This window comes from Lissotriton helveticus, chromosome 11 (genome assembly GCF_964261635.1).
Source record: "Lissotriton helveticus chromosome 11, aLisHel1.1, whole genome shotgun sequence".
NCBI classification, from domain to species: Eukaryota; Metazoa; Chordata; class Amphibia; order Caudata; family Salamandridae; genus Lissotriton; species Lissotriton helveticus.
This window is the reverse complement of record NC_136072.1, coordinates 65,111,952-65,131,638: the sequence shown is the minus strand read 5'-3', so window position 1 is coordinate 65,131,638 and position 19,687 is coordinate 65,111,952. Positions and strand designations below refer to the sequence as shown.

General features: G+C 46.1%; 1 protein-coding gene and 1 long non-coding RNA gene across 2 annotated transcripts in view; one reads left to right on the top strand and one right to left on the bottom strand.

Moving 5' to 3' along the window:
- Positions 1-6,716, bottom strand: part of LOC144791352 (matrix metalloproteinase-23-like) — a 103,254-nt gene extending 96,538 nt beyond the window's left edge. Inside the window, exon 1 of the mRNA XM_078666030.1 lies at positions 6,426-6,716. Coding sequence (XP_078522156.1) covers positions 6,426-6,530 — 105 coding nt within the window. The 5' untranslated portion in view covers positions 6,531-6,716. The remainder of the gene's footprint in view (positions 1-6,425) is intronic.
- LOC144791354 (uncharacterized) overlaps positions 1-19,687 on the top strand; it is a 227,164-nt gene that overhangs the window by 111,785 nt on the left and 95,692 nt on the right. The gene's annotated exons all lie outside the window — the stretch shown is intronic.

The window sequence follows — 19,687 nt, the reverse complement described above, 5'->3', positions numbered from 1 at the left end:
TTTCACCGGAGTGGTCTTTGCCTTCTGGACCTGATGCTCCCTCCAGAGATGTCCAACCTTATCATGTTGTCATGAAGAAGGCAGCAGGACTTTTAGGTCTGACTTTGCCCTCTGTCGAGTTTAAATCGAATTTGTTGACAGAGGTTCTCCATTCTCCTAGTTCATCAGTGGAACCTTTGCTCCCATTTAACGATGCCTTAAAGGATCCTATAATGGAAGTTTGGAAAAAGCCTTTTTCTGCTCCTGCAGTTGCAAAAAGTGTGGCTAGGAGGTATAGAGTGGCTCCTGAGGATCCTGCTTTCTTATCTTCGCATCCTTCCCCTGAAAGTTTGGTAATTCAGGCCGCTTGCTCTAAGAAGTCTGTTGGGGCTTTTCCGCAGGTGCCTGGCGACAAAGAGGCAAAGAAACAAGATCAGGTCGCGAAGAAGATTTTTTCTTCGTCCAGCATGGCTTTGAAGTCTTCTAACGCCACTTGCCTCATGGGAAGGTACATCCATGCTCTTATGGACTCTATAAGTTCTTTGGTCCCTAAGGTTCCTGAAGCTAGTAGAAAGGACTTTGAAGAGGCTTTATCTGACACTCAGGCAGCGGCTCGTCAGGTCATCCAAAGTGGACTTGATACAACTGATTCTGTGGCAAGAATTATGGGCACGGCGGTTGCCACGAGGCGTTCAGCCTGGTTGAAGTCATCTGACTTCTCAGCTGATGTGCAGTCTGCATTATTGGATTTGCCTTTCGATGGCGAGGGGCTTTTTGGAAAGAAGGCAGACGCGGCCTTGGAGAGATTCAAGGACAGCAGGGCAACTGCTAGATCTCTGGGCCTTCAGGTCAGGGGTTCTACGACCAGAAAGTTTAGAGGGTTTGGTCGCTCTTCCTTTCGGTCGTATAGACCCGCTCAGCAGCAGCAGCAGAATACCTTGTATAGGTCTTACAGAGGGAAACAGAGATCACGTCCTCGAGGTCGTCAGGTCTCTTCCTCCTCCACCTCCTCCAACCCCCCAGCCACAGAAAAGCAGCCCTAGATCCGCCATTCAGGATCATGTGGGTCCAGTGGTGGGCCGGCTTACCTACTTTCTACGAGATTGGGAATCGGTTACATCAGATCTTTGGGTTCTCAATCTCGTGGAAAATGGGTATGCCCTTCCCTTTCGGGAATTCCCTCCCAATTACCCTCCTTGCCAGGGATATTGCTCAGAGGAACATCTGTTACTCCTACAGGAGGAAGTCCAAACACTTTTGAGAAAAGGTGCGATAGAGGTGGTTCCAGAGCAGGAAAGGGGTCAGGGATGCTACTCCCGGTATTTCCTGATTCCCAGTAAGGATGGCAGGCTTCGTCCGATCCTGGATCTCAGGATCTTGAATTTTTATCTGAAGCAGGAGAAATTCAAGATGCTCACCCTTGCTCAGGTTCTTCAGGCTCTGCTGGAAGAAGACTGGATGGTGTCACTCGACTTGCAGGATGCGTATTTTCACATCCCAATCCTGAAGTCGCACAGGAGGTATCTCCGTTTTACGGTGGGTTCGCAGCACTACCAGTTTGCGGTCCTTCCGTTTGGACTTACTACTGCACCTCGGGTCTTCACCAAGGTGATGGCAGTGGTGGCGGCGCATCTCAGAAGATCGGGGATTCCGGTATTCCCGTATCTAGACGATTGGCTGATCAAAGCGGAGTCGTCAGAGATTGTGCTTCATCATCTGCAGGAGACAACCCAGTTGTTGTACAGGTTGGGTTTTTCAATAAATGTACCCAAGTCTCACCTGGTGCCCTCCCAGCGCAACCTGTTCATAGGTGCAGTACTGGACACAACCGTATGTCGTGCATTCCCTCCCCCTCAAAGGATTCGCGACATACGGGAGATGATTCCTTTATTTTACAATGGAGCGGTCGTTCCAGTCCTGAAGGTCCTTCGCCTGCTCGGTCTGATGGCTTCATGCATTCTGTTGGTCAACCATGCACGCTGGCACATGAGGGCGCTCCAGTGGTGCCTCCGCAAGCAGTGGTATCAGCACAATGGAGATCTCAGGGAGTCAGTGAGGATCTCCAGAGAAGCTGCAGCGGATCTGTCTTGGTGGGGCGTGGAAGGCAATCTGTCCCAAGGAAAGCCTTTTCAACTTCCCCCATCGGTGGCCACGGTGATATCGGATGCATCCACTCTCGGGTGGGGTGCTCATCTGGGGGATCTGGAGGTCAAGGGCCTTTGGTCTCCAGAGGAAAGGTTGCTTCACATCAACCTTCTAGAATTGCGGGCGATACGTTTGGCGCTCAAGGCCTTCCTCCCTTCCCTTCGCGGTCAATCTGTTCAGGTCCTAACGGACAACACGACCGCGATGTGGTACATCAACAAGCAGGGAGGAGTGGGGTCGCAGTGTCTCTGCAGAGAGGCTCTGCGTCTCTGGTCCTGGGCTCAGGACCATCAGATTTGTCTAATGGCAAATCATCTGGCCGGGGTGTTGAACGTTCGTGCAGACAGTCTCAGTCGGCAGTTCTCTGCCGACCACGAGTGGAGGCTTCACCCGGAGGTTGTTCACGACATCTTTCGGATGTGGGGGACTCCTCGGGTGGACCTGTTCGCCACTCACGAGAATGCGCACTGCCTGTCTTTCTGCAGTCTCCAGTATCCGATGCAAGGAGCCTTGGGGGACGCGTTTCAGTTGAGTTGGAAAGGTCAACTCTTTTACGCGTTTCCCCCCATACCTTTGATTCCTCGGGTTCTGAGGAAGATTCGCCTAGACCGGGCCCAAGTCATATTGGTCGCCCCGGATTGGCCAAGAAGGGTGTGGTATACAGATCTTCTCCACCTCTCCTCTCACCCGCCGCTCCGTCTCCCTCACAGGGCAGACCTCCTCTCTCAGATGGAGGAGCAGGTTCTACACCCCCACCTCCAGACATTGCACCTTCATGCCTGGAGATTGAACGGGGCAACCTGATTTCCTTTTCCCTCCCGCCTGACGTTGTGGATGTCATCTTGTCAGCCAGGCGTGACTCCACTAAGTCCATCTATTCTTATAGATGGGCGAAATTTGTCTCGTGGTGTGGGGAAAGGTCTATTGATCCTTTGAAGGCCCATTTGTCTCACGTTCTCCAGTTTGCCCTTTCTCTGGCGCAACAGGGTCTTGCCGTTGCTACAGTGAAGGGCTATCTTTCTGCGCTGTCAGCTTTTCTCTGTTTGCCTGACCAGCCTTCTCTTTTTAAGTCACCTGTGGTTTTAAGGTTTTTAAAGGGCCTTATTAATAAGTTTCCTCCTGTCCCTTTTATTGTGCCTCAGTGGGACTTGAATCTGGTCTTGACCTTTTTGATGGGTGCTCCTTTCGAGCCTCTCCACAAATGTCCCTTGAGGCTTCTTACCCTTAAAATGGTCTTCCTCGTTGCAATAACCTCGGCAAGGAGGGTAAGTGAGCTTCAAGCTCTTTGTCACAAGCCCCCTTTCTTGTCTATACATGCTGATCGAATGGTTCTCAGGACCAGGGCTGCTTTTCTGCCTAAGGTGGTAACTCCCTTCCACCTAGGACAGTCCATTACTTTACCTTCCTTCTATCCTCCCCCTCACCCTTCTAAGAAGGAAGAGAGACTGCACCGTCTGGACCCTAAGAGGGCGGTGTCCTTTTACTTGGACAGATCCAAGGACTTTCGTTTGGAGGACCAGCTCTTCGTTGGATTTGCTGGCTGCAAGAAAGGAAGAGCGGTCCATAAAAGAACTTTATCGAGATGGATCGTCCTCTGCATAAAGATCTGCTACTCTTTGGCCGGTAAGGAACCACCAGAGGGTATAAGGGCTCATTCAACTAGAGCTAAATCTTCGACCTCTGCATTGGCTAGAGGTGTGCCTGTTGAGGATATTTGTAGAGCGGCAACTTGGTCTTCCCTCCACACTTTCGCGAAGCATTACTGCTTGGATTCCGAGGTGAGGAGGGACGGTCATTTTGCACGCTCTGTCCTTCAGGATTTCCTGGTCTAGAAGAGTGGACACCCTCCTCCGGGAGTGGGGACTGCTGTGGGACTCTATTCACAAGGTGAGGAATCCACACGGCAGATGTATCTATCAGAAGAACAAGTTACTTACCTTCGGTAACGCTTTTTCTGGTAGATACTATATCTGCCTGTGGATTCCTCACTGACCCACCCGCCTCCCCGTTGTCCACTCTTCTTTGCCAGAGTTACTGTATTGTAATGTATATATATTTTGTTGTCAAGGAAATGTTCCAATTTCTTTCCTGCTTTTGCTTAACACTGTGTGTTTTGCCTTGATTATTGTGTACTATGTATACTTGTATATTTCTACTGTCATTGGTCCGTCCGTGTGCCTCGATGGCACGGAAAAAAGGGCGGAACTGATGTCATCACGCCGGCGTGGGCCTATTATAGGCGTCGGTGACGTCAGCGGAGTCGCGAGCTAGGTCGTGTCTCTATGACGTCAGGAGTCCACGTCGGCGCGAGGCTACGAAAAAAGAATTTCCGAATGTTGCTGACGCAAGGGGTATTCGCAAGGGGTATTCACAAGGTGAGGAATCCACAGGCAGATATAGTATCTACCAGAAAAAGCGTTACCGAAGGTAAGTAACTTGTTCTTTAACTCCTATCTGAAATCAACAATATTTATAAGATAAGCATTACGTCCTTGGTAACACAGAGCTGTATACTAAACTTATCAGAGAATTTATTTTACAGTGAATGGCGGCATAGACAATTGTTGTTTGTGAAGTCAAGGGATGGCAGTCACACAGGCACATAGATCCGGAGAGGGGGCATTGGGGTGTTACACCCCCTTAAATTGCATTCTGTAGTAAATGGTTGGGTACAAGTGATTTCAGTTGAGTAATGTGAAGTGTCATAATACATCTGGGATTTTTACATGGCCACACTGACAAAAACACACATTCTCTCCCGTCTGTTGTGAAGGCCTTAAAAAAGTAGATTTGTTTGAAAAATATTGCGTTTTAAGTACCATACCTATCCGCCCTCCTCTCGCTTTGCACTACCCCTTAAGCCCCCCTCATGTTCTGCTTCTCATATAATACTTTTTTAACAAGATGTCCCAGTGTGATTGTTGGCAAATCTGAAGCTCATATCCCCACCCCCCAAATCATCCTGACCAAGCTACGCCCCTGCACACCAACATAAAAATGTGTTTTCTTGCTCTGTTGTGATTGGATTACATAGGGTTTATCTATATGGACAGACGTCTTCTGTAGTATCAGGTTGGTTAGCAAGTGGTTCCTATATTCGACATGCAAGTTTTATTGAGCACACTTCATTAATACACAAAGCAAGGTATTTTTTTTCTGCAAAAGTAGAGACGGTCAGATACCTCGTGTGGCTTAATAATGCCAACTGAAAACCTAGGCTCAAATCCCAGCGTCCCCGTTTACCCAAATTGTATGATCCTGGGCAAACCACCCTGCAGCTTAGTGCCTCGAGTTTCTTCACAGCCAAATTTGGGAACAACCAGAGGTGATTCTCTTCATGTTATGCACTGTAAAAACGTGATTCATATGTGTTTAAAGATACTATGATGTTTCTTAGTATCTAACGAGGCCAGACTGTAGGCTGGCTTTGGCCAGGGACTGGTGTGCATGCGATTTTTCTAAATTGCCCCACTGTACTCGCACTGTTTTTGTATTTTTAGCACCATGGAAACGTGTCTCGGACCCTCTCACATCTCTCTGCTTTATGCCATGCCATGCCATAATACTGCCCATAGACACCCAATAAAACGCAGATTCTACCAATCAAGCACAAAAAGATGTAGCTGTTTACTCAATTTCCTAGAAAGTGCTCTGAAGCCTCGTTCGTCATATAAAGCGCTATCTATATATATAAAAACGAAAGTATGTCTGCTTGTCCTTTATGCATTACACCATTCATCCGATCGCCATGAAACTTTCGGAAGTTGTTGAGTACACTCCCGCGAAGGTTTCTGGCAAAAAAAAATAATAATAATTTACAAAAAACAAAGTTTGTTAAAAGTTGTTGAGTACACTCCCGCGAAGGATTCTGGCAAAAAAAAAAATTGGTTAAATATCGACCCCCCGGCCTCCCAGGGCCCTCATAATCTTTCCAAAACTGAACGTTTACAGTTTCCGGTGCGACTCGCTTTTGCAATGACCATCAACAAAGCACAAGGACAATCGCTGCAAGTGTGTACACTAGATTTGGAGAATCCGTGCTTCTCAAATAGACAAGTGTATGTGGCCAGCTCACGTGTCGGAAAACCTTCTGATTCATTCGTGTACGCACCAGACGGAAAAACAAAAAATAACATGTATCCACAAGCACTCGAATAAATAAACAGAATTAAAACATCACTTTAAAATGTTTTCCATATTAAAATGAATGTTTCAATAAAAATGACACAATATAAATTGAAGGTTATCATAACAAGTTTCCTTAAATAAAATGCTAACATGGAATGATAATATGCACTCACCTCTGCACCTCCATGCAGCGCCCAGCACCAGCACATGGCGAGAAGCAGGAGTCCCCCCATCAGCAACCGGGGGGCGAGCCCCCGCGTCCGCCTGACCCCCTCCATCCTCTGGACACCGGGTCTGGCCAGTAGGAGGCAGTCCTGCTTACACCCAGTCCCAGCGCCTCGCTGGAGTTGTGCACGTTGCCGATCACTGAGCAGTGTGCACTATGTGGGGTGCCTCGACCTGTACTTCTCGCAGTCACCGGATGTGTGCACACGAGCTGTGCCACTGGCCTGTGGAGAGCGGGGGCGCCCCTGGCCTGTGCACACCCGGGTGCCTCGATGCAGAGCTCAGCTAGACATATACTAAAGTCACCGGGCGCCCCCCGCAGGAACAAGGGCTGCAGGAACAGGAGCAGGAACCGAGGCACAGACAAGAATAAGGGGCCTGCCCTATGGCCCGGCAGCAGGTGCAGGGCCTGAGTTCTATGCGCAAGAGCAGGGAGAGAGCGGTGTGCCCTGGCAGCGGTAACACCAGTCTGTAACCAAGATGGAGGACACTGGCTGTGCAGCGCCTCTGGAGGACTAGCTTTGGATTGTGGTGGCTGTGTAGCGCCTCGAAAGCACTAGCTTTGCTGTGGGTGGCTGTTTAGCGCCTCTGCAGGACTGGTTTTGCTGTTTAGCGCCTCTGCAGGACTGGTTTTGCTGTGCAGCGCCTCTGCAGGACTGGTTTTGCTGTGCAGCGCCTCTGCAGGACTGGTTTTGCTGTGCAGTGCCTCTGCAGGACTTGCTTTGCTGTGGGTTGCTGTGCAGCGTCTCGGCAGGACTAGTTTTGCAGTAGGATGGCTGTGCAGTGCCTCGACAGCACTAGCTCTGCTGTAGGATGGCTGTGCAGCGCCTCAGCAGGACTGGTTTTGCTGTGCAGCGCCTCGGCAGGACTGGTTTTGCTGTGCAGCGCCTCTTCAGGACTGGTTTTGCAATAGGATGGCTGGACAGCGCCTCTGCAGGACTTGCTTTGCTGTGAGTTGCTGTGCAGCGCCTCTGCAGGACTGGTTTTGCAGTAGGATGGCTGTGCAGCGCATCGACAGCACTAGCTCTGCTGTAGGATGGCTGTGCAGCGCCTCGCCAGGACTGGTTTTGCTGTGCAGCGCCTCGGCAGGACTGGTTTTGCTGTGCAGCGCCTCGGCAGGGCTGGTTTTGCTGTGCAGCGCCTCGGCAGGGCTGGTTTTGCTGTAGGGTGTCTGTGCAGCGCCTCGGCAGGACTGGTTTTCTGTGCAGCGCCTCTGCAGGACTTGCTTTGCTGTGGGGTGAAGTGGCTGTGCAGTGCTTCTACAGGACTTGCTTTGCTGTGGGTTGCTGTGCAGCGCCTCGGCAGGGCTGGTTTTGCTGTGCAGCGCCTCAGCAGGACTGGTTTTGCTGTGCAGCGCCTCGGCAGGGCTGGTTTTGCTGTGCAGCGCCTCGGCAGGGCTGGTTTTGCTGTGCAGCGCCTCGGCAGGGCTGGTTTTGCTGTAGGGTGTCTCTGTGCAGCGCATCGGCAGGACTGGTTTTGCTGTGCAGCGCCTCGGCAGGACTGGTTTTGCTGTGGATGGCTGTACAGCGCCTCGCCAGGACTCGCTTCCAAGTGTGTCTGGTTAGTGAGCGCCTCGGCTCCGAGCCCTGCACTCCCTGTGTGATTACTTCCATGTGTGAGAGCGGCCGGGCCCGGCACCGGAGGCCGGAAGAAAGCGAAGCCTCGTGCACAAGGCTGGGCTTGTGATCGCCCCTGAAGCTCCTTCATTCTTCCTGACTTCACGCCGCCCCGAGATCACGACCTTGCAAACAAAGAGGCAGCCATGGAAAGTTCAACAGCAGCCCCCACCTCAGCTGTGAGCTGCTCCCCCCGCCGGGAGTGTCCTGTCACACTCAGCCCAGGAAACGCTGCTTTCCACTAACAGTCCTGAAGAAAAGGTCTGTAAAATGCACAGTTATCAGGCCCCTGTCTCATTGGAAGGTGTTTCAGCCTTCAAAGCATCACACCTTACAACACATTTGGGATTTTCCTACATTTTGATTGGTGATAACAGAACAGTCCCTTGTAAATAATTGCTGATTCGAGGCAGTGCCTACAAAAAAAATGTATAAAAAAAATACATTGGCAAAGAAGGAACCATTATCTCTACTTCTGAACTACATTTTCGTTTGTGAACTTTGCAGTTTCTTGCAGTGGACACAGCCCTTCCCCAGTGCACCAAACAGGCCGTTAACATCATCTGGGAAAACTGACACCTCTCAACATTCCTGAGTAGAGCAACCAATAACTGTGTACACTGTCTGGACAGTGTTCCCATGCGCAGCTTTCCTAATAATCTTTGATCTTTTTAAACTAGAAGTCATATTTGTTTTGTTTACGTCTGCAATTTATGCAGCAGATGGAGGAATTGGTGGCAATTGTTTCAAACCCATATTAAGGTGTAAACCATTGTGGCATCACTGTATAGCTTTCAAAGCGTGGACTACTCAATTTTGGTCCTTAATTCTCAGTATTGTGGTGTGGCATAGAGGAATGAGGGACCCAGACAAAATGAGGATTGTAAAATGACGGTAAACATCACTTACAACGAAACTTTTACAACGCACTACCATTACAACGCGGTCATTACAACGCAAACTATTACACTGCATTGCGCTGGGGGGCGCTCTAGGATAGGGAATAGGTTAATTTACTATCCAACAACCTTCCCTAGTGTCCACGGGGACTGGAGTTGGAATAGTAAATTAAACTATTCACTATCCAACACCCAAAAGCGCTATGCGTTGTAATGGTATGCGATGTAAAAACCGCGTTGTAAAGGCATGCGATGTAAAAGCATGCGTTGTAACGTCATACATCCGTAAAATGACTGATCAGGGCTTTTATTTCAAGGTATGGAAGTTAACACACCATCTAACTAAGATGTGGAGTAATCCAAACCTTAGTAAAAAAGAAAAAAATCATCCCTAAATTTAACTAGTGATAAAAGTTAGTGAGTAAGGGATAACCGCATATGGAATGATATTATCACGCCTACTTGGTGCATTGAGGGAACAAATAAAGATATGTGTTACATTTTGTTCCTTTGGTGTCCGGTGGGGTCAGAGTAAACTAATTTGCCCCCACAAATGTCTCTTCATAAACGGATGAACTAAGCTCACAGGGATTTGCAGTGAAAGTTTGTGTATGTCCTGAGAAAGAGGAATCAATTATTTGCTCCACTGTGACATAGCTTGAAGAATCTTGCCCTCACATTAGATTTGCGTCTGAACCTGCCCAGTCCGTACCCGGAACACATTGATCATCCGTGAGGCAGTCCGTAGCATCCTCGCTACAGTGCAGCCACCGTCTGACGCTAAACTCCCTCACGGCACCCGCTACAAGATATTAACCCCAACAGTCTATTCTCAGACGCATTTCGTACATTGATTGGTACGACTTTACGATATAGCCTAGCCGGGTTGGAATTATCACCGGCAGCGCGATTACAAAGACTTTAATCGTCACCATTCAGCCCTGAGGAAGTCGCGGAACTATTTCCACATGCGACGAAACACGTGTCGGCTGGTTTTGTTTTGGTCGGATTGAATACGGAATTAAAGACAAAGCAACACTATCTTCATTATTCATTGATTTGATTGTACACAAAATGTGTAGTGACTTTACATACTGTTCCTTTACTCTGATGTGTGCCTGGACTTGGATGTATCCTGCCCAATCTTGCACTTGGCGGTTAAATACCTCACGGCTCAAACCACCAGAAGAAAAAAATAAAGTAGTAAATCAGACCGGGAACCCTTATTGGCGACTACCTGGCGCTCAATGAACCGACAGCTACCTCCAAGCAAATGTTATGGGAAGCAGGGAAGGCATATCTACGAGGGAGGCTGATGAAATGAACCAGCATTGCCAGGCAATGCAGAAGACAACACCAGAAGCTGAGATACAATCCCCTCTAGAGAAGTACCGAGGTCTTCCCACCTGGAGTGTCTGAGGGCTCTTATGGCAAAGAAACTTGACCGTAACAGTCTTTAAAACTTGGTGGCAAAAAAAGCCCTCTGCCATGCCAGGTAGAACTAATTTGAACACGGCGAAAAGCAGAAAGCCTTTTGGCGATGCAGTTGAAGCAGAAAGAAGAATGGTCAGCAATCCCGGCTATTTGGAGGCTTGTGATCATCCTGACATATCCACTGGACATTGTGCAAGAATTCTTAGCCTTCTACACTGCAGATTGCCCAGTTGATACCGCGCATGGACAACTGTTCATGTCTGGCCTTAGACTTCCCACTCTCCTTGCGAGTGACCAAGAGGATCTAGAATAGGCCATTTCAGAGGAAGAAGTCGCAGAGGCTATCAAGACCATGAGTACAGGCAAGACTCCTGGGAAAGAGGGCTTCCATTAGAATTCTAGAGCCACCAACGCCCAAACTGTCCCACTCCACACGGCTATGCTTCAGGAAGCTGTGTCCATTGGCTCTCTCCGACCTGAATTTAGTAGAGCACACATCTCTCTCATTCCAAAACCGGCAAAAGATCATCTTTATTGTTCCAATTACTGCCCCGTCTCGCTACTAAACTGTGACATGAAAATACTGGTCAACGTTCCGGTCAAGGTTCCGGTCACCAGGTTGGGAAGTGTGATTAGGTCTCCGATACTCGATAACCAAGTGGGTTTTGTCTCGTAATCATTTACGAACACTGGCACATGTCATCTGGCCTACTAAGCCTTATTTGGATGGCAAACTACTGCTTTCCCTAGATGCAGACAAGGCATTTGATCATTTCAAATGCCAATACCTGTTCCGCACCATGGCCAGATTTGGAATTGGACCTAAGTTCCTCTAAATGTTTCGGTGCCTATATTAGTTCCCTCAGCGATGGTCAGCGGTAACAGCATCCTCTCTGACACAGCGAATTGCCTCTATGGGTCAAGATCAGACAACACTTTTATAATGACATGCTGGACCTCGCGGTTCTGTATGCAGGTCCATGGACATCACAAGATCCATGCAATCCCATGCTACTAGAGATGAATGCGGTCTGGAAAACTACTCCTGCTCTCCTGCAGGAAGACCGCTTTCTACATACGAGTGCACTCCTGTGACACAATGGATCCATTACCATTGACCGCTCGCTACTGTTTTGGTTGGACTAGAAACGTGCGAGGATTCTGGAGATACCCCATCTACTGTCGAAGGGTGTTAAATCCTTTTTTTTTATTTTTTATTTTTATTTGTCAGAACCAGTAAAGACAGAAGTCAAAATACAATAATACAGTATGATAAACAAACACATACATATATGGTATGTCCTCACAGAGAAATAAAAAAGAGAGAAAAGATAAGAAGAGAGAGAAAAAAAAAAGAATATAATGGGAGAAGGGACAAGAAAGAGGGCAGAAATTAATCGTACGAGAAGGCAAATTAACATAGTTCATCGTTACACTGAGCAAAGTCCCCTTCTCCAGTTATTGATGGGCTGCCAAATCGCCCTGCCGCGCATTGCGGTTTTTAGCCCTCTAGTGGCATAGATGGCACTTTCCTGATGGAATACACCAAGGAGGCGGGCTAACCACATTTGAAAGCTTGGTGGATCTGAGTCTTTCCAACGTGCTGCTAGTATTACCCTGAGGACTGCAGAGCCTATAAAAAGCATTGCCTCTTCATCACTATTCAGATTAAGTGTACTGTCAGTGCCTAGCAGATATAAAGTGGGGGAGTCGGGTATTTTGTGGCCAAACACTTCTTCCCAGAACTCGCAGATCATTTTTTAAATTAGTGTTAGTTGGTCACAATCACTGAACATGTGTATTAATGTTGCGCGGCCTTTCAGACATCTAGGGCAGTGATCGTTCTCCCTTTTGCCCCAAGCGTATAGTTTAGCCGGGGTATAATATAGATTATATATAGTTTTATAAGTCTGGGCTTTTAAGCTAGCTGACATAAGTAAGCGTGATGATAGTCAAAGACTCATATCAATATCTACGTTTGGGTTGTCAAGTTTGTCTGCCCAGACAGTTTCTGTATATTCTATATCATCTTGTAATTTATCCAACAGTTGCCATAGATTGTACCTAGTCTTGTAGTCTTTTTAGCTATTGTGTCAATAATTTCAATTCTCCCCAAGTTGATGTTGGGGGCCTTACGTTTAAGCATAGTGTGAATCTGTATACATTTAAGATAGTGCCCATTTGGAAGGTGACATTTTTGTTGTAAGTCTGCAAAAGTAGAAGCCTGGTTCATCCCCAAAAAGTCACCTACTGAGGTAATTCCTAAGGATTGCCATTTCTTTGAAATGGCATCAACCCCTAGCTCGGGAAGTAGGCTAGAGTGCGATAATGGAGAATATCTATTAAACTTTGGAATATGCATATATTTGGCTGTTCTTAGCCAAATTTTTCAAGCGCTGGTGATGACTTTGAATTTATTCTTTTTGTAATAGCTACTCTCCACTTGCCTCAGAAACAGTCCTTTAGCTTTTTCACCTAGGGACAGCTCATAAATAGATGGAATTGGTGCAGCCTCGGGATTCTCTAGACTAGGATTAGAATAAAGAAGCAGGGCCATCTGTTGGAGAAATGAAGCCCAGAAGTAAAACAGAATATTTGGAACCGCTAATCCTCCTTTGTTCTGAGGTAGTGACAGAAGCTTCAAGGATCTTCTGATTTTACCCTGTTGCCACATAAATTTAGACATAAAAGATTCTAATATTTTGAGGACCTTCTCATCAGGAATCAAAGGAATAGCTCGAAACAGATAAAGCACCCTGGGGAGGATATTCATCTTTAAAAAATTACCTCTACCGATTATTGATAACTGTAAGCTATTTACTCGGTCTAGGTCTTTCCTTATAGTACTTAATAAGGGCTCGTAGTTGAGTTTCGGGATTTGTGTGACATCGGAGCTTATGCTGACACCTAGGTATGTAGCTTTATCGGTTTTCCTACGGTCGTTGCAGACGACATTATCCGTGCACAGCACAATTGTTTTTTCTTTATTTAGTGAATACCCAGAGTAGAGGCCATAAGCTTGTGCTACTACCTCTATTTCAGACATTGCCTCGGAGAGGTTAGATGTTAGTACCGCAATGTCATCGGCGTAAGCCAATATTTTGGTTTCAAATTGGTTAATCACTATAGGTGTAATTAGTGGGTTCTCTAAAAGTTTCAAAATTAAAGGATTTATATAAAGGGCAAATAATATTGGAGAACAGGGACAGCCTTGTCGTGCGCCTCTGGATACTCTAATTATACTAGATTCAGAGCCCATTATTTGTAATTTTACTTTTGGTTCGATATACATAGCCATTATAGATTTGACAAATTTGGGGCCGAAATTGTACCGGGTCAGCGCAGCCCATAGAAAGTTCCAAGACACATGGTCAAAGGCCTTCTCAGCATCGAGAAGAATCATCGACATCTGGCCCCCCGTTGCAGACATTATATCAAACAGGGATATGACTCTCCGAGTGTGGTCGGTCGTCCCTTTGCCGGGGATGAACCCGTGCTGCCATGGGGAGACCAGATGTTCGATGACCCGGCCGAGCCAGATGGCCATTATTTTAGCATATAATTTGGAGTCAGAATTGATTAGGGATATTAGGCGATAGGATGATAACTGTTCCGAAGAGTTTGGCCTTTTTTGGAAAGATAATTATATTTGTATCTCTCCATGACTTAGGGGAAATACCGCTCCATTGAATCCCTAAAAATAGATCGTATATGAGCGGACCTAGGGTATGACTTAAGATTTTATATAATTCAAGGGGAATTTTATCCAGACCCGCCGCTTTCCCGGAGGCCAGTGAGGACAGGGCAAGCTGAACTTCTGTAAGTGTGATTTCTTTCTCAAGGTCTTCTCTGATGTTATCGTCTAGACTCTTATTTGCCTCTTGATGCTCAAGAAGATTACTCAAAAACAAGTCTGAGTCTGCCCTGCTAGTTATATTATCATCCTGATAGAGGGTCTGATAGTATTGTTGGAAAGTGTTAATTATATCAGGTGTTTGTGTAAGCGTCTGCCCTCCTGATTGTATACTTGTGATGGCATTATAAGAGGTTTGCTGGCGTGTATGTAGTGCAAGTTGTTTTCCAACCTTTTCCCCATTCTCATATACTTCCTTCCGATGTGATTTATATGTCTCAGCAGCTTTCTGAGTCAAGCCAGAGTTGAGCTCGGTTTTTAAAACCAGCAGGTGGCACATAGCTAGCTTCCCATTTTCACCTTGCGCTATTTCGCTATATGTTCTTCCTCGGCTCTGGCCAGATCACCCAATTTCTGAAGATACCCCATGCTATTTTCCTTCCATATTCTAGCCTGGTAGCTCGTTGTTTCACCTCTTAGAGCTGCTTTAAAGCAATCCCAGACAACAGTCCTAGAGGCACTATATCTATTTATGTAAAAAAAACTCTTGAGCCCAACTAGTGATGTGACTAATATATTCCTTGTTGGCTAGCAACTTCCTATCAAAGGTCCAGCTTCTACATTCTCTCTTAGTCGATGTAATATTAACAGTGAAGGTTAGTGCATTATGGTCAGAGATAATTTTGGGTTCTTTATTAATTGTGGCATTGCTGACCAAATCATTTGTAGTAAATACATAATCAATCCTAACATATTTGCTATGAGGGCAGGAATAATACGTGTAACCAGGGTCAGGGTGTTAAATCCTTTGAAAGTTTTGCTGCAGACTTCCATCTTCCACTCTCCCACTTCTGGAGAGATCCTTGCTCACTTGGCCACTGGATTCAAGATAGCCTGGCTGATGAGGATTATGAATCCGAAACCGGTCCCAGGATGCTTGTTTCCGGTCCATGGCTTGGCAGTTCGGGCTGGACTGTTCCCATGAGGCACAGGGTCAGACTGATTTGCATATGGCCATGTCTGAAATGGGGTGGCTGAGTGGGCTAAAGAATGGTGATGGATTAAACCCAGATCAGTTGACTGGGGGTGAGTGTTTGATTTGCTCAAACGCTCCGTCCATCATCCCCTTTTGTATCGCTGAGATCTCCAGGTCCGACATAGCCTCTACTCATAGAGATGCACAGGGAATTGGTCTGCTCTTCTGTCTTCGCTCCACACATATTTGGTGCAATGGGGGACTTATAAAAAGCTGATTTCTGGCCTTTATAGTCTCTTGATCTTCAAGATGTTTTCCGAGCCTCTAGAACGCCTTCTCCGGACTCAACGGGAGAATTGATGACAAATTGATTACTCACTGGCAAAATGATCAGAGCTCCTTGCCTCTCATAGCAGGGGTATGAGAGAAGCTCAAATGAAGTTCTGATACTTTAAGGTTTTACAAGACTGGCCCTGGTCACCGGATAAATTACACAGGGCACGATTGACTCCCACATCGGATTGCTGATGATGTCACAGCTGTGACTATGACATACTACACATTCTCTGGTCCTGGCCTGCTCTTAAGAATTTCTGGGATGGGGCCGATCCCCTTATACAAGTCTGTTATATCCTAAGATTTTCATGTATATGTGAATCAGCCTAGGTCCTCCTAGCTGCTCAGCCAGGGTGAGCGATTGTTATATACTTATGATTACTTAGTTCCTCTTTTGTTCAGATCTCCACTGTGGTTCTAGAATCTTTATGTTCAGTCGTGAGGATTCCTCGAACGTCACTTTGGACGTTGGCTTCCTCACGACTGGACGGCTCTGGTTGTGGGTGCATTACCTGGCAATTATAACCAAAAATAAATACAAGATTGGACCTACGCAAGACTCTGTCCTCTTTACATAACATATTTGGCGACGATCGGGATTTTGCCGCACCCACCACCAGCCAAGTCTTCACGACTCACTAAAACTCGACCACTGCTCGTCTCCTGCTTCCTCAAATCAATCAGCCTCCAGTCCGACCAGGTCGTATACTTTTGGACACCTTCCCCGTCCATCACCTGGCCCCCAGCGTAAAATTCTCTCCATTCTGGCCTTTTTACCGGCCCTGCTTGTTTCTGACGGTTGCTGCCTCGCGCTCAGACACGCGCACAACGTTCTAACTTCCTGATCGCGCGACTTCACGCGCGCTACGCCACAATCTCCAGACAAGCACACCGCCTTTGGAAAATCACGTTGTGCTGTTACCTTGACGACGACGCTGGCGGCCATTTTCAACGACCTGTTAAGCCTTCATCTAGCATTACTGTGCAACATTAAGCACGTTTTGCTTTCCTTTATTTCATTTTCAACTACAGCGATAGGCACGCTTCATCGCCTACCATGTCCATTTAACATCTCTTTTACATCACAAGTCTTCAAGTGACTACAGCGATAGGCACGCTTTACTGCCTACCATGTTTATTTGACTTCTTCTTTTTTCTCATTCAAAGTCATTTATCAACCACAGCGATAGGCACGCTTTACTGCCTACCAAGTTCGTTTAACATTTCATCATACATCACAAACAATGTCACAGTTTATTTTCATCCTTTTATCTTATATCACCATGGCCTCATCTCAACAATTCCAAACACCAGCTCCTTTCCTGCAAACTCCTGGAAAACCTACTCTTGCTTGGCGCAACTGGATCAAAGGTTTTGAGAACTATTTGGTAGCCATCGATGCTACCAAATATGATCCTCCTCGCAAGGTTGCTATTCTTTATGGTTGTTTGGGAGTTGCTGCTCAACAAGTTTTTGAAAACTTACCCCATATTTCTTCTCCCACTGGTGAATCAGGTGACAACTGGAATGTTTACCAAGAAGCCATTGCTCGTCTCAATAAACAATATGACGATGAACCTAGTATCGTTTTGGAACGTCATAATTTTTTTCAAACGTAAACAAAGTATTGATGAGAGCGTAGAAGACTATATCGCTCAACTCAGAATCCTAGCTTCTACCTGCGACTTTGGTGCTAGTACAGATACCTCCATCAGAGATCAATTTATTTTTGCTTGTTATTCAAAAAAAATCCAAGAACGTTTATTAAGTTGCAAAAATCCTCCTTTAACCGAAACAATTGATATCGCCAAGGGGATTGAACGCGCAACTTATTCCTCTAAAATTCTACAAGAAAGTATATCTCAACCCTCTGTTCATTTAGTTGATCAATCTTCTGGTTTTACTTCCATTGACCTTGTTAACAATTCTTCAAGACAACTAAATAGAAAACCACTCATTTGCTACAGATGTGGATCTAGGAATCATCTTGGCAATTCTCCCACGTGTCCTGCTTCTGGCAAAAAATGCTCCTCCTGCAAGAAAATTGGACATTTTCCTTCTGTTTGCAGAGGTCGCAAAAGATTCACTAGAGTCAATAATATTGAGTTTCAAGAAAATGTAGAGTCTTGTTCCACCAGACTCAATGATGTTATGTTGTCCATTGAATGTGATTCTCTCGAATTTGCTAAAATTAAGAATCCCTTGTGTGAATTGTTGATAGGTACAATTACAATCCAGGTCAAAGCTGATTCTGGTTCTCCCATCACCATTTTATCCGACCTCACATTTTATGCTAATTGGAGTCATGTTGTCCTTTCCAAGTCAGATGTCAATCCCAAGGCCTTTGGCGAAAAGGACATCGATGTTAGGTTTCTTTTATTCTAACATTGCTTGTCTAGGCAGATACACATTCACCAAAGTCTATGTTGCCCTCAAGGGCAGGGATATTGTAGGTTGGTTCGATTTAGCCAGAATGGGTTTGATTCTCAAACCTGGATCTGATCAACCCATTGCCTTAGGCGACATTCCTCATGACTATTATACTAGTCATGATTCTGGGATCTTCAATATTTCAAATCTTTCCTTTCCCATAGTCAAAATGGACACTTTACTGAGTTCTTTTCCAAACTTATTTAAAAATAGGGTTGGTACAGTACTTGGTTTTAAACATGAAATTCGACTTAAACCCAATGCTCAGCCGGTTGTTCACAAAGTTCGTCCTCTTCCCTTGAGCGCTAGAGATGAACTTAAAAGCGTTCTGAAAAATCTCTGCAACGAAGGAATCATTGCTCCCTGTGACTCGTCTGAATGGGTTTCCCCCATTGTCTTAGTTCGCAAAAAATCTGGAGAGGTGAGATTGTGTGCCGACTTACGCTCACTAAATAACAATATCATCGTGGATTGTCACCCTCTTCCCAAAATCCATGACCTATTGGCTAATTTGGGTGAAGCTAAATTTTTCTCCCTCCTCGACCTCAGATCTGCTTATCACCAGATTCCCTTGTCCCTCAGTTCTCAAGAGTTAACAACATTCATCACTCCCTTTGGTGCCTTCAAGTACCTCAGGCTTCCCTTTGGCTTAGCCTCGGCAGCCAGTATTTTCCAAAAACTAATGGACAATCTGTTTCAAGACATCCCTGGCGTGCAAGCGTATCAAGATGACATCTTGGTTTACGCCAACGACTCTTTGCAGCATAATCACACTCTTAATACCGTCCTACAAGTCTTAGAAAAAGCCGGCATGACTGTTAGACACGACAAGTGTAAATTTGGTGTTCAAGAATTAGATTACTTGGGCCACTCCCTTTCTCCTAATGGCATTAAACCCAAGTTCTCTTTAATCAAAGCCATTCGAGATGCTAAACCTCCCAAGGATTGTGACGTACTTCGCTCCTTCCTGGGCTCATCCGAATACTACGCCAGGTTCGTTCATGGTTACGCTCAGATTATTTATTTTTATTTTTTTATTTTTTTTAAAACCTTTATTGTACAGGGAAGGCTCACAAATACGGGCCTACAACCCAGCGGGCCGGCCACCACAGATAAGGAGCATAATCAACAATACAGAAACGCATACAGAATATCACAACAAATCATACAGGAAATAAGGGCTAAAAGCCATATAGCAACCAGCAGGGACAGGATACGAGAAGGTTGATTTTCTAATATATAGAAACGGGTACAACAGGATAATAAACAGGTAGGAAGTCTCGGAGGGCCGTGGTGGGCCGCGAACAGCCATGGTAAAAGATACAGGATAACTCAATAATGACAAATACCTATCGGTAAGGGCAGAATATGAGTCGCACCAGAAAAACAGTGGCAACTGCCGTTCAACGCCACCCACCACAATAAGAACATATCATATCAAACAGAGTCGAAAAAAGCTTATCAAATAAAGCCCTCCGTCACACAACCCAGGGGATAAGGAAAAAACCCCCCCACGAGAGGGGGTAGGAAGGGAGGAAAAAGAGGGAAAAGGGACAAAAAGCGAAAGGAAGAACGCCACCTCAAGCATGTGCCCCATGGCAAACGAGGCCGGAAACCACAAATCGGTATACAGAACCGGTAGTAACCAGAGCAAAATTAAATAGTG